General features: G+C 42.8%; 1 protein-coding gene and 1 long non-coding RNA gene across 4 annotated transcripts in view; one reads left to right on the top strand and one right to left on the bottom strand.

Moving 5' to 3' along the window:
• The window catches only part of TUBGCP4 (tubulin gamma complex component 4), a 41,909-nt gene that overhangs the window by 3,421 nt on the left and 23,103 nt on the right, over window positions 1-15,385 (top strand). For 2 of the 3 annotated variants that reach the window (XM_086363320.1, XM_086363321.1), the window contains exons 2-9: window positions 2,158-2,286; window positions 6,058-6,180; window positions 6,446-6,499; window positions 6,911-6,967; window positions 10,031-10,110; window positions 11,463-11,664; window positions 14,313-14,478; window positions 14,716-14,840. In XM_086363320.1, coding sequence (XP_086219446.1) covers window positions 2,158-2,286; window positions 6,058-6,180; window positions 6,446-6,499; window positions 6,911-6,967; window positions 10,031-10,110; window positions 11,463-11,664; window positions 14,313-14,478; window positions 14,716-14,840 — 936 coding nt within the window. Of the gene's footprint in view, window positions 1-2,157; window positions 2,287-6,057; window positions 6,181-6,445; window positions 6,500-6,910; window positions 6,968-10,030; window positions 10,111-11,462; window positions 11,665-13,963; window positions 14,006-14,312; window positions 14,479-14,715; window positions 14,841-15,385 lie in introns of those variants that run through there. The other variant, XM_086363322.1, reaches the window with a different exon arrangement.
• On the bottom strand, window positions 13,327-13,752 carry LOC147349159 (uncharacterized). The gene is made up of 2 exons (XR_015149485.1): window positions 13,647-13,752; window positions 13,327-13,442 (listed from the first exon to the last, which is right to left on the bottom strand). It is a non-coding gene; the product is annotated as an uncharacterized LOC147349159 (long non-coding RNA).

The raw sequence follows: 15,385 nt of genomic DNA, 5'->3' as shown, positions 1-15,385 counted from the left end.
GAAAGTTAGCACAGTGCCTGGGATAAGTAGGTGGTCACTAAAAGTTGGTTGATTGTCCAAAGAAGATATTCAATGGCCAATAAACAAATGAAAAGATGATCAATAGCATGATTCTTTAGGAAAATGCACAATGAGATATCGTTTTATATCCTTTAGGATGGTTATTACCAAAAAAACAGAAAATAACAAGTGTTGGTGGGGATGTAGAGAAATTGGAACCCTTGTGCATTGCTGGTGGAAATGTAGAATGGTGCAGTCCCTGAGGAAAAAGATATGGCAGCTCCCCCAGAACTTAAACAGAGAATTACCAAATGAGCCAGCAGTTTTATTCCTAGGTATATAACCCAAAGAAGTGAAAGCAGAGACTCTGATAGGTATTTGTACACCATGTTCATAGCAGCATTATTGACAATAGCCAAAAGGTAGAAGCAGTTTGTCCGTAGACAAAGGAAGTGATTACACAAAATACAACAAATATCAACGGAATGTTGTTGTTGTTGTTTAGTCTGAGTTGGGTTTGACTCTTTTTGCGACCCCATGGACTGTAGCTCGCCAGGCTCCCCTATCCATGGGATTTCCCAGGCAAGAATACTGGAGTGGGTTGCCATTTCCTCCTCTAGGGAATCTTCCCAAATCCAGGGATGGAACCTGCATCTCAGCATTGGCAGGCGGATCCTTTAACACTGAGCCACCTGGGAAGCCCACAATGGAATATTATTCCAGCTTAAAAAGGAGAGATATTCTAACATGTGCTACAACATGGATGAACCTTGAAGACACTATGCTAAGTGAAACAAGCCAGTCACAAAAGAATCAATATTGTAAAGCAGTCAAATTCATAGAGACAGAATCAGAAGGGTACTTGGCAGGGTCTGTGGGTTAAGGAACAATGGAGAGTCGTAGGTACAGAGTTTTCATCTGGAAAGAAGAATATTCTGGAGATGCTGGTGGTGATGGCTGCCCAACAATGTGAATGCGGTTAATGCCACCAGACTGTACACTGGGTGATGGCTGAACTGATAACTTTTGTGCATATTTTGCCATGAATTTCTTTTTAAGTTGATTGAATGAATATATTCTCTCACTACTATTTTTCTGCTTGAACTGCTGTGAAATCTTTATATACCATACTAAGTTATCATTTGGCCATGATTTAAATTAAAAATATGAATGAAAATATGGATAGTAAATTATATGTCCTGTTTTAAAGTGCTCTTACAGATTAAATATGCTACATTAACTTTACTTTTTTTGTTCTTTTCTTTTAAGCTTTACATTTTTACTGAAGTGAAAACAAAATTTAAAATTTCAGAGAGAATTTGTAAATCCTATGAGTATGTTTGAGAAACCTCTGGAGTGTGCAGATCCAAGTTAGAGCAGTATTGCTCAAGAGACTTTGTTGAAACCAGGTCAAAAACCCCAAATATCCTTATAGATCATCCCAGGAAGAAAGATTTCATAAGAAATAGGTAATACACTCAGCCATGAAAAAGAATGAAATCTTGCCGTTTGTGACAACGTGGATAGGCCTGGAGGGTATTATGCTTAGTGAAATCAGGCAAAGACAAATACTATATGAAATCACTTACATATGGAATATAGAAAACAAAATGAACAAATATAGCAAAACAGAAGCAGGTGCGTAGATACAGAGGCCAAATGGCCATTTCCAAAAGGAAGAGGGGTAGGGTGAGGGATGAGATAGATGAAGGGCATTGAGTACAAACTACCAGTTGTAAGTAAGTCGCGGGCTTGTAATGTACAGCACAGGAGCATAGTCTCTTGTAATAACTTTGTACAGTGTGTAATCTTTAAAAATACGGAATCACTACATTGTGCATCTGAAATCAATATAATATTTATACCTCAATTAGCAAAAAAAGAAATAGGTGATAGTGGCTGCCTCTGAGGAGATTGACTTATTTTTAATGTACACCATTTTGTATTGTTTAAATTCTTTACCATGCATTACCACCCATTTCAATAAGTGACTAATTAGGCTAGGGCTAGGGAATAAGGTCTTTGTAGTGACTTGAAAATTCTTTTGTTATCCAGAACTTATCGATGTTAAATAGGCATCTTGCAAAGGGAGACAGCAGTTGTAGCGAGCAGTGAATAGCAGGCATCAGCATTCTTAGCATTATTCTCCTCCTCCAGGTGTCACAGGACTTCCCATTTCTTCATCCCAGTGAAACCAGTGTCTTGAATCGACTCTGCCGGCTGGGCACAGACTACATTCGCTTCACCGAGTTCATTGAACAGTACACAGGCCATGTGCAGCAGCAGGTAGGTTTCTGTTTTCTGAGAATGTACACCTCCTGTGGGCAGGGGCTAAGTCAGACTTTCAGTAATTCCACTGGTAATTCATGTGACATAAGTGTTAAGAAGTAATGAATGTCTCACCACTGGAATTATTCAAGTGAAGGGCAAGGTGACTCTCCCTCCAACAAGGGGAAAATATACGTGGGGACCAGTTTAGGCAGATTGAGAAAGTACGCTTTGCCCAAGTTTTAGGAACCTAAATTAAATCAGTTTGAATTGGATCAGGGTTCCAATTCCAGAGGTGAAAACACAAAGCATCCTTTCCAGTTCCTTTGTTGCTTTGCTTCTAACTGCCGTACTCACATCGAGGCAGGCAATTCAAATCTTCAGGCTTTGTTTTTTTAATTTGTAAATAAAGTTAAACTGGAGAAGGTTCTTGGCATGTGGTGAAACTTAATAAATATTGTTCATTAATAGGAATTGGAAGTCAATGCTTTATAGTGTAGAAGCCAAAGATTGATGTCCTGTCCATCCCTTACTGACCATAGACTGCTCAGCAGCAACCTGAGGCTGTTTCCTCACCTATAAAATGGGGATAATAGATGGTACCTATCTCATAGGGTTGTGGGAATTAAACAAGGTAGTTCCTGTGAAGTGCCTGGTATACAGCAGACCCACAAACAATCTTTAAGAGAAGTTTTAAAGTTCTATTTTATTTTTAACAGTCTGCAGTTCTGTCAGTGGTAAGTAAAAAGATTGCTACATTGTGTGACTGATTCAGTGGTGACTATTTCCCAGTGGAAAGATTGATTCTGCTCTAAGAGAAAGGCTTCTCTTCTAGAATGGGAAAGGAAGGGTGCTTTTCTGAAACAAATGCAGTCAGCACCATCTGCTTCTTCTGTAAGCACTTGTCAGGCCCTTGGTGGTTTTCTATGGGGCAAAGATGTTGGAGGATAATGCCTTATAAATGTTCGTTTCTGGGACAGGGATTCTGGTTCTATCAAAGAGATTTTGTTGCAGAGAAAGTACATAAGCTAAACTTGAATTCAAAATCTTATCAATGCTAGTTTGCTATGAAAACATAATAATAATAACACAATGATCAAATTTGGAACCTGTGTATATCCTGATATAGATGAAAAGGGCTCTAATTTTAAGTGTTTGTAACTTTGGGGTTTCTGTGGTGGCTCAGCAATAAACAATCTGCCTATAATGCGGGAGAGTGAAAAAGTTGGCTTAAAACTCAACATTCAGAAAACTAAGATCATGGCATCTGGTCCCATCACTTTATGGCAAACAGATGGGGAAACAATTGAAACAGTGAGAGGCTGTATTTTCTTGGGCTCCAAAATCACTGCAGGTGGTGACTGCAGCCATGAAATTAAAAGACACTTGCTCCTTGGAAGAAAATTTATGACCAAGCTAGATAACGTATTAAAAAGCAGAGACATTACTGTGCCAAAAAGGTCTGTCTAGTCAAAGCTATGGTTTTTCCAGTAGTCACATGTGGATGTGAGAGTTGGACTGTGAAGAAAACTGAGTACCAAAGAATTGATGCTTTTGAACTGTGGTGTTGGAGAAAACTCTTGAGAGTTCCTTGGACTGCAGGGAGATCCAGCCAGTCCATCCTAAGGGAAATCAATCCTGAATATTCATTGGAAGGACTGATGCTGAAGCTGAAACTCCAACACTTTGGCCACCTGATGTGAAGAACTGACTCGTTGGAAAAGACCCTGATGCTGGGAAAGATTGAAGGCAGGAGGAGAAGGGGATGACAGAGGATGAGACAGATGGTTGGATGGCATCACCGACTCAATGGGCATGAGTTTGAGTAAACTCTGGGAGTTGGTGATGGACAGGGAGGCCTGGCGTGCTGCAGTCCATGGGGTCGCACAGGGTTGGACACGACTGAGCGATTGAACTCAACTCACAATTCAGGAGACGCGGATTCCATGCCTGTGTTGGGAAGATCCCCTAGAGAAGAAATGGCAGCCTGCTTCAGTATTTTTGACCTGGGAAATCCCATGGACAGAGGAGCCTTGCAGGCTACAATCCATGGGGTCACAGAAGAGTCAGACATGACTTAGTGACTAACAACAACAATATATCACTTTAAGAAAAGCTAACCTCTTCTATATTCACATGACTATGTGGATTTTATATGTGGATTCCTACTTTTCCAATTCCTAAAGCTATTTGTAGCACCTCTTATTTATTTATTTATTTTTTCTGAAAAATAAAAAGCAATTTCTCTTTCATTTTGTGATAAATGAAGACATTCAGTTCTCTGAAATGATACAAGATCAAAAAAACAACTGCCTGGTTGTAAGCTAGTCTGGTCTGTTTCACCCTATGCCCATGTTCTTATTATAGCTGTGAACATTTATCTCCAGGAACTGCTAGTATCCTTTGTGGCATCCTCTGGCTACACTGTGCCTTATAACCCCTGAGCCCAAGCTTCCTACCACATTTTTTGCTTAATTCTCCTATGGTATCTACTGCCACCAGAGCCTGACCACCCAGAAAGCCTAGTCATCATGGCCTCTAGTCAACTGTTAGTTACAGTTCCCCCATGTAAAAGAAGAAGAATGCTTTTATAGAAAAACTACAGCTTTCTTGAAAGACAAGCCATATTTGTAAATAGCCTCTTGGTGAGCATCTTCTAACTTCCCGTGTTGGCTGTCAGATTCGTGTTTTTAATGAATTGCCATGTGAGACAGGAGAAGGGTTGTTAGGAGGAGGACTGAGGTCATTTTATTTATTCAATAGTTACCCTCTCTTCAAAGAACTGTGCTAGGAAATGAAATGCAAAGATGGACAAAGTGTGAGCCCTTGCTTCTTGAAGCTGTTGGTCTAATGAGGGAACAAATAATCAAAAGTTCAATTCCAGCACTGAATAGAGATGCTATAAAAGCAACAGAGGGGAGCTATTAATTCTCTGGGGAGAGTTAGAAAGGGCTTTGCAGGGAAAAGATGCTTGAGTTGGGTCCCGCAGGAAGAGTAGGTATTTGTCACAAGCATGGGCACACAATTGTAAGCAGAACACACTCAGATTCATGGAGGTGCAAGATAGAAATAAGGCACGTTCGGGGAACTGTTGATTAATTTGGAAATGAGGATGTGAAGTTGAAAGCAGTAAAAGATAATTTTGGAGAGAGGGTAAGGGCCAGAATACAGAAGTCACCGTATGCTATGTGCTGCTAAGTCGCTTCAGTCGTGTCCGACTCTGTGTGACCCTATAGACGGCAGCCCACCAGGCTCCCCCGTCCCTGGGATTCTCCAGGCAAGAACACTGGAGTGGGTTGCCATTTCCTCCTTCAATGCATGAAAATGAAAAGTGAAAGTGAAGCCGCTCAGTCCTGTCTTGACTCTTAAGCGACCCCATGGACTGCAGCCTACCAGGCTCCTCCATCAAGAGTACCAGAGTGGGGTGCCATTGCCTTCTCCGGTATGCTATGTAGAGGAGTTTAGATATTATTGTTGGGTAAGAGGAAGCCACCAAAGGGATTTAAGCCAGAAGTTACAAGGTTAGAACTGAGTTGTTAAAAAATCTCTAGTGATAGTGTGGAAGAATACCCAGTTTGTAAAATCTCAGACACTTGGAAAATTAAAACATTATCACATTTTAAAAGGTCAGGACTCAAAATCTGTCTCTTCAGTCAGATTTTCCTCTCATGGAAACACTACTTTGATTGGAAATTATTTAAGCAAAAATAATGCCATTAATAAAGGATAATGTCTTCCTCAGGTTTCAGGCTGTGAGCTGAAAAGCTGACTTCTCTTTGTTGATTTCAGGATCACCATCCATCCCAGCAGGGCCAAGGTGGGTCACATGGAATCTACCTCAGGGCCTTCTGCACGGGGCTGGATTCAGTTTTGCAGCCTTACCGCCAGGCACTACTTGATTTGGAACAAGAGGTGAGAAGAGACGTGGGGAGCCACACCTCTGGGACTGCAGATGAGGGCACATTCCTGATGTGAGATGCCCTCTGATATGGTCAGGTAGCTAAGAGTGAGCTATTTTCATCCGAAAATCAGAATTAATTATCTTCTGTAAGTGATCAATTCTCAGTACCCTAAAATGAACCCTAAACCTACTCTCAGATTCCCTTCTAGTTTTCACAGATGAAATAGACTCAAGATACTATATATGGAGCCCTAATCACAGTGTTTTTTGTTGCAGTTCCTGGCTGACCCCCATCTCTCCATATCACATGTCAATTACTCCTTAGACCAGGTAACAAAATGCTTTGGAATCTGTTGATATCATTGGAATACTCTAACTCAGGATATTATTTTTGAGAACTTTTTTCCTTCTGGTTTCAGAGCCCAGCATTTGTTATTTCATAGGTTTTCCTAGATCAGAACTGTTTGAAGAGTTCCACATTTAATGAAAACTTACTGTCTGATGTTAATGCTCTACATTGGCCTCAGTATTAGCAGTTATGCGCCTCAGACACAGAAACTGCTCATGTCTGCCGTTCTATCTACAGCCAACCCCCACATCAGATTGCCTTAGGATCCTGGCTGTTCTGTGGCATTGCCATCTTTATGATATATGGACTGGTTAAAAACAAAGGCATTTCCTGAGTTAATTTTTTTCCTTGTGCTTGAATATATACCATCCTAATCATTCTCTACTTTGTAGTTCCAGCTCCTTTTCCCCTCTGTGATGGTTGTAGTAGAACAAATTAAAAGTCAAAAGGTGAGTACTTTTTCCTTTTGCTGGGGTAAGCACCAAGGACATAATCATAATTCATTTTCCTTTACATTCCTTTTTGAAGACCCTAGTTTTCGGTAGATTTTATTTATTCATTCATTCATTCATTCAGCAATATCTGCTTGGGTATCATGCTAAGTATCAGCAAAGCAAAAATAAGTTATGACCCTGCCCTTAAGCACCTCCTGGTCCAAAAGCTGGGGTAAATAGTAACAGATGTCCCCAAGAATGCTGCTGGGTAGAGGATAAAGCTATGGATACTTGAAGGTGAGAGTTTTGTACACTAAAGATTCAAAACTTTGGATATGGAACTTGAGAAGAAGTAGAAAGTTAATCCTTAGAAAGAAGGTAATAGGTTTATTATTAGGGTGTTGGCAGCTTTCTGAGTATTGTTTAGTCATTGGGTGAAACCCAGCTGTTCATTAGTTAAATATGCCTCTTATCACAAGTTTTTATCATATGCATTGAGAAGAGGGTCTCCAGTGTCCAGAGAATGTCTTTTCTGAGTAGGATTAATAATTGAGATGCTTTGAGATTTTACATTAGAAGAATCTGCTGGTTCATAACTGGATCAGAAAGGACAAGTGGATTAAATATATTTAGTTAATTCCTGTTTTTAAGCTGATGTATTTGTGCCTTGAATATAACTAGTTAACTAGGCAGTTTGCCAGATTGCTGCTTCTTTTTTTTTTTCACTGTACACGTCTAGAAACTTACACTCTGCTGCATTCATTCTGTGGCAGCAAAGTCAGTGGGGACGGCGCTCTCTGACCCTGCAAAGCTGGTTGCCCTCATCAAATAACATCAAGCTTTTATTGTGCACTTGTTGTATACCAGGCACTGTGCAAAGTGCTTCACATGTATTATCAAGGTCAATCTCCTAAGGAATCAAATAGGTTAAGGAATGTAATTAGAGTCACACGTGTATGCGTGCTCAGTTGCTCAGTCACGTCCAACTCTTTGTAACCCCATGGACTCTAGCCGGCCAGGCTCCTCTGTCCATGAATTTCCCAGGCACGCATACTGTAGTGGGTTGCCATTTCCTCCACCAGGGGACCTTTCCAACCCAGGGATCAAACCTGCGTCTCTTGCTTTTCCTACATTGGCAGTCAGATTCTTTACCTCTGCACCGCCTGGGAAGCCCCTTAGGATCATACAGAAGGTAATAAACGGTACAACGAGGATATAAACTCGGGGCTGTCTGACCCCAGACTGTGCTCTTAACTACTCTACTAAACTGTCTCCCAAAGCTAGAGGGGACCTTCTAGGTAAGTGGGGTTAGCATAAGAGGCCATGCATGGCTGCACACCTCAGTTGACCCTGAGCTTCCATTGGCCCCAGGAAGGAGAGTGGAAAACGAGTGGAGGGATTGTAGATGGGCAAGGGATTCCTGCCGGGGAACGGGTAGGAAGCTGAGTGCTGAGGCTCTAAATAAATGAGGCTGTGGGTGAGAACAGGGCAGTGCACACAGGCACAAGGGGTCCTTTAGAGTGCTGGAAATGTTATAACCCTGGATCGTGTTGATGGTTGCACACTGCTGTAAATTTATTAAACATTGTTGAAAGTACACTTAAATTAGATGAATTTTATGGTGTATAATGGAGAAGGCAATGGCACCCCACTCCAGTACTCTTGCCTGGAGAGTCCCATGGATGGAGGAGCCTGGAAAGCTGCAGTCCATGGGGTCGCTGGGGGTCGGACACAACTGAGCGACTTCACTTTCACTTTTCACTTTCATGCGTTGGAGAAGGAAATGGTAACCCACTCCAGTGTTCTTGCCTGGAGAATCCCAGGGACGGGGGATCCTGGTGGGCTGCCGTCTATGGGGTCGCACAGGGTCGGACACGACTGAAGTGACATAGCAGCATGGTGTATAAAGTATACCTCAGTAAAGCTGTTTAAAAAAAATAGAGACAAAAGGACATTGAGAGAGGAAGCAGGTTTTTAGATAAGTGTGTACTTTATAAGAAGTCTGAATTAGGCCTTAATCTGAAGTAAAGAGCGTTCTTTACTTCTTTTCCTGGAATTTGAAATGACTCTGGTTTCCTTAGTGCAGTTCTCAAACTTCATTGTGCATTAGAATCACCTGGAGCTGATTGTTAAAAGCAGATCATTGGGCCCCACCCCAGAGATCCTGATTCAGCAGGTCTGGAACAAAGGTCTAAGAATTTGTAGCTCTTAAAAGTTTCCAGGTGATGCAGATGCTGCTGGGCAAAGGTGTGGGCTGGGAAAGGACAGGGATGCGGAGGGTCCATACTTAAGAACAACTATTGTGATGTTGTGATTTATAATAAGAAAAATAGATTTGGTCTTTGTCCCATTTCTGGCACAGAGCTCCTAAAACTCAGAATTTCCTAAGTAATAAGAGCAATAAAGACATCTTGGTATGCATAGCAAACCCCTATTTACCACACCTGAGCTTGTTAACCAGGTGATTTTGGGAAAACACTGAAATATGGGCTGGTTGCCCGGGGAACCAACCCTGTGATTGGAAGGTGAGAACTTGCAGTCCCACGTTTCCCACCTGACCTTTGGCAAGAAAAGCGGGCAGAGGGCAGAGAGCTGGGAAGGTCCATAGAAACCTGAAAGGATGGTTTGGAGAGCTTCCAGACTGGTGGACCAGAGTGCCTGTGTGTGCCACCGTGCCCTGCAGAAGCTCGTTTGTCCGGGACCTCGCTGTATGTACCCTTTCATCTGGGTGTTGATTGGTATCCTGGTGTATCCTTCCTAATAAATTGATAATCTAGTGAATAAATGGGTTTCCTGAGTTCTGTGAGCTGCTCTAGCAAATAAGTGGAACCCAGGGATTGAGTTGGGTTATAGGACCCCCAGCTGGTGTCAGAGAGTTGCTTGGTGGTGTGGGGGAACCCCACCCACCCCTACACACACACAGTGGAATTGGAGTCAGAATTGGAACTATGCATAGATCTTACAAGTTTATCCTCACTCTCCGTGGATTTTGCCCTCTGGATTGAATATAGAATATGAGATTGTGTTACATGAACTATTAAAATGGAATTCAGCTTGACAAGGTTGTGTTTTCCACAGATTCATGGTTGTCAAATCCTGGAAACTGTATACAAACACAGCTGCGGGGGGTTGCCTCCTGTTCGCAGTGCACTAGAAAAGTAAGTCGTGGCTTCACTGGGGTATAGGGGGGAGTGGGTGGTCAAGTGACCTGACTTGGCCCAAGTTCTGTTTCCAGGTTATCTCGGGTTTCTCTCTGGGACAGTTGTCCCGTGAGTACAGGAGCCCATGTCAGCCTTACGGTGACTCAGAAACCACAGAAAGGGGATTCTAAGGTGTTGAGCGTCCAGGCTAGGACCTAGCTGCCTAGATGATCTTGAGGCAGTCCTTCATTTTTGGACCTCATTATCCTTGGAGAATTTCCATGAAATATTCCAGATTATGCTTAGCTGTGTCTAAACGTGTATTTTGAGTAGCTTTATAATCCTCTTAAGAATTTTACTCTAACAAAATTATCCAAAAGAAGAAAATAACCATATACACAATCATTATTCATTGCAATATTGTCTGCTATATTAAGAAATGAGAAAATCACCAGTAATAGAATGCTGAATAAAAATATATTCACTTGATAGACTATAAACCAATTAAAATTACAAATTCTGAAACATGTAAAAATATTTTTATAATACTAACTGAAAAAAGGATACAAAATTATATGTATTTTATGATTGCATCTATTAAATAAATGTGAAATATGATCAAAGGCTTCCTGTAGAATACTCCACAGTCTGGATTTTTCTGATTATTTCCTCATGAGTAGATTCAGATTGGACATTTTTGGCAAGGATACTACCTAGGTCGTATTATTCCGTTAGAGCATATCAGAGTGCACACAGCGCAAGTTTGCCCCATTGCTGGTGTAAAGCTTCATCACTAGGGTTAGGTGTTTCCCACCAGATCTGTTTTAGAGGAACATTTTCCACTTTGTCATTGATATGTTTTCTGAGGTGTGGTCCTTTGAGGCTGTGTAACTATCCCATTCTCCAACAACCATTCTGCATTTTGTTGGGTAATACTTTCTCAGGTATATCTGCCTCTCACCTACTGGACCTACTCTCCTCATGTGAGTCCAACAAAAGTAAAAACTTACTTAATACTGTGTTAGCCAAAAAGAGACTCCTGTAAGTCCATTTAATTTTAACAGGAATCTTCCATTTTGAAACTTATTTTACTCAAAAGGAGGGAAGAAATGTGCCTCTTCTAAAAGATGATCAGAACCTTTACCGAGCATTTCAGACTTCAGTATACAGGCTACAGGTTTGGAAATTTAACCACTTAGTTCATCCGCAGAGATTGAAGTTAAAATAGCACAATTATTTTTACCCTAATTGGTCCTTTCCTTTCTGACTGACCAAACTCTCAGGCCTCTGTTTATCCAGTTTAAAGCACGCCCTCTGTGCTTTTGTCCTCTGAGTGAACTTCTAAGGCTTTTGCTGTCCTCTCCACTCAGGATCCTGGCCGTGTGTCACGGGGTCATGTATAAGCAGCTCTCAGCCTGGATGTTACATGGACTCCTCTTGGATCAGCACGAAGAGTTCTTTATCAAACAGGGTCCATCTTCCGGGAATGTCAGCGCCCAGCCAGAAGAGGATGAGGAGGATCTGGGCATTGGGGGACTGACAGGAAAACAACTGAGAGAACTCCAGGACTTGGTGAGAGCCCAGCAAGAAGCCTAGCCTGCTCCTGCCAGGAGCTGGACAAGTCGGCAGCTAGATGACCTTCCGCTGACTTGCCCCCAGCTCATCATGGCCTGGGCACGTTCCATAAATTCTGTAGACGTAGACAGCTGGCTTAGCTTAATACTCAAACTTAATGCCTAACAGTGAGAGACTCTAAAGTAGAAAATACACTTGTAAGATCCCTTTTGTTTCCCCTTTTCCTGGTATTTGCATTGAGGAGAGTAATAATAAGTCTTATCCCTTTAGGTCGTCTTGTTGGTACCCAGAGCTTTTACACTGCAGGTTACATTTGATTCGGCTCCCCAAAGTCCTGTGTTGTTCATATCCATTCATTTATCCTGTTACATTTTATTGAATGCCTGTTATATGCCAGGCACAACTGTTCCAGGTGCCACAACCGCATAAACAAATAAAATGTAGTAGTCCCTGTCCTTAAAGAGCTTACAGTTAGTGGAAGACATATTACAATATACTAAGTGCTCTGGACCAGTGAGTGTGGGTATTCTGGGAACATGGACTAGAGTGGAATATATGTCTTAAGTGCAGAGAGTTTGGGAGAACAACTTCTCTGGTGGTTCAATTGTTAAGACTGAGCTTCCAATGCAGGGGGCTGAGGTTTGATCCCTAGTCTGGGAGCTTAGATCCCATATGCCACACGGCCAAAAAAAAAAAACAATTCCAGGCAGAGGGAAGGACTGTGTACAGTACAGAGGCCATGAAGGACATGGATCATTTGGGGGAACCATTAGTAATTCAATTGAGATGGTCAAGTAAATAAAGACTGAAATATAGAGTGTAAGGGACAGTTGGAGGGGATGTGGGAAGTGGCAGTCAGTGAAGCTTTTGAGATGAGCAGAGGTAAGATCATGAAAGCCCTTGTAAATAATGGGAAGGAATTTGGACTTGAGCCTGAAAAGAGCTGGGAACCACGAAGAATTTTAGGCAACAGGTTAACACACCTCTGTATGTTATATTAGACTTTATGATAGATCACTCTGGAAACTGCGGGAAAACTTTTTTTAAAAAATTAAGATTAGCAGCAAGTACAGTAGTTAGGAGAATGTTTGGGACATTACATATGCTCAGTTGCTTCAGTCGTATCCTACTCTTTGTGACCCCATGGACTGTAGCCTGCAAGGCTTTTCTGTCCATGGGATTTTCCAGGCAAGAATACTGGAGTGAATTGCCATTTCCTCGTCCAGGGGAGCTTCCTGACCCAGGGATCAAACCCAGCTCTCCAGCGTCTCCTGCATTGCAAGCAGATTCTTTACTGTTTGAGCCATCAGTGAAGCCTGTTGGGGACATTAGCTGAAAAATAGTGCTGGCCTGCACCAAGGATGGGAACAGTAAATATGGTGAAGAAGAAAGAGGCTTCAGCGCTATTTAGGAGGTGGAGCAGGCAGGTCGTGGCGATTGATTGGCCAGGGGCCTGAGGGAAGCATCAGGGATGATGGCCAAGTCTCTGCCTTTAGTGCTGGCGAGTGGTGATGGTGAGGACTGTGGGTTGCTGATAGGAGAGAGCAGGGGAGAAGGTGTGTCTAACTCTGGACACACTGAGATGCTTGTAGGAAATGACCAGTGGGCTGAGCCTGGAGCTGATGAGAGCAGTCTGGCTTAAAGATAAAGTTTTAGGAGTTATCAGTATATCAAAGTTTTTAATCTGAGGTCCATGGGTGGCTTCAGAGGTTCTGTGAAGTGTATGTTTCCATATTCTTCTGGAAGGTCCATCACTTTTATACTTGCAGAGAGTCCTGTGATGCAGAAAGATTAAAAATACCTGTTATGATCAGTTCAGCCTCAGAAGATGTGATTGTTTAGGAAGAGTGTGGAAAGCGAGAGGAAAAAAGGGTCTTGGGTGGTGCCCTGAGGCACACCAGCACCCAAGCCCAAAATCGAAATGGCGGATAGCAGAGATCAAAGTCAGGAGAATGGAGCTTGGGGTTCCTTATCCATACCCTGGATAAGGGTCAAATTAGCAGCAAGTCAGGGACCTGGTTAGCTAGACGGCAAGAATCTGGGGCTTCATGGGCTAGATTAGTGGTTCTCAGACTGTAGAGTGCCCAGAATCGCCTGGAGAGCTTATTAAAACATGGACTGCTGGGCCTCATCCCCCAGGTTTTCTGTAGCTCTGGGGACGGGCTTGAAATTTTGCATTTCTAACAAGCTCCCACGTGAGGCCAATGATGCTGGCCCAGGAGCCAGGTTATGAGAACCACATGGCTGTATGACTCAGGCCTCTGTGAAGAGCTGGGCAGAGCAGACATGCACAGGGTAGTAAATCACAGACATGCAGACCTGGAAACAAACAGATCAGGTATCCCACAGTACAGACAAGAAGACTGAGTTCCAGACCCACTGCACAAGTTTTACACAGTAGTCAAGGCAGAGTGAGAATGAAAATCCTAATGTTAATAGAACCACTGTTATTTCCACTGTGCTTTCTGTCTAAAAATGGAATGTCTTTCTCTAGCACTGGTGATTTAATAATTATGCAAGTTCAGATTTAAAGTCCCTGCTTCCAGAAACTGTAAATCGTGGGTTGGGAGAGCTGCCAGGTATTCCCTTGTTTCCCCTTTCTCACTTCATACGTTATCTCTGATGTGGGTTTTTTCCTTGCCCAGCGCCTGATAGAGGAGGAGAACATGCTGGCGCCATCTCTCAAACAGTTTTCTCTGCGAGTGGAGATTCTGCCGTCCTACATTCCAGTGAGGGTTGCTGAAAAAATCCTCTTTGTGGGAGAATCTGTCCAGATGTTCGAAAATCAAAATGTAAACCTGACCAGGAAAGGTAGGAATATCCTTGCCCAGGGTACCCCCCATCCTCAAAGGCATATTTGACATCATGCTGGACCCAGAGTCGGCCCGGACAGAGTGGGTGGCTAGGGACCTTCATGTCCTAGGGACATGGGACATGAGTGGGTGGCTAGGGACCTTCATGTTGTTCCCGGCAGCCCCAGGCAGAGAGCCCCCCGCCTGTGCAGGTTTCCTGACTCCCGCTGACCGTGAGTGCTTTCCTGTCCTACAGGATCCATTCTGAAGAACCAGGAGGACACTTTTGCAGCAGAGTTGCATCGTCTCAAGCAGCAGCCCCTCTTCAGCCTGGTGGACTTTGAGCAGGTGGTGGATCGTATTCGCAGTACTGTGGCCGAGGTTGGTCTTTCTCAATATAGATATAGTTTATTTTACTTATTTAATTGACTGCACTCGGTCGTCACTGTGGTGCATGAATTCTTTGTTGCTGCACTCGGGCTTTCTCTAGCTGTGGTGAGCAGGGAGTACTTTCTTGTGGAGCCCAGGCTCTGGGGCTCTTGGGCTTCAGTAGTTGTGGCTACTTAGGGGCACACAGCTACTCAGGGGCTTAGCTGCCCTGAGGCCTGTGGCATCTTCGTTCCCTGCATTGGTAGGCAGATTCTTAACCATTGGGCCACCAGGGAGGTCCCTCGTAGTAGAAGAAAATAGACTAGTTTCCTAGAAATTGAGTACTTGATTTATTTCCTCTTGGTGTGATTAGAACTTAACTTGCAGGGAAGTGTTTGAGAGAGTTGAAGAGCAGGAAGTAGAAAATAAAAGCATTGTTTTAATAATAGAGGCGGAACTGCCTTAGCCTTTTCCCACCTGACAGGAGTTTGATTGATAGCTAGTCAGTTACTTAGTAATAAAGGAAGATCTTGGTTTGCATTTCAGATAGATACCCT

This window comes from Bos grunniens, chromosome 21, assembly GCF_055505025.1.
Source record: "Bos grunniens cultivar Pamir isolate PY7600 chromosome 21, Bosgru_T2T1.0, whole genome shotgun sequence".
NCBI lineage: Eukaryota > Metazoa > Chordata > Mammalia > Artiodactyla > Bovidae > Bos > Bos grunniens.
This window is presented reverse-complemented; position numbering and strand designations above follow the sequence as displayed.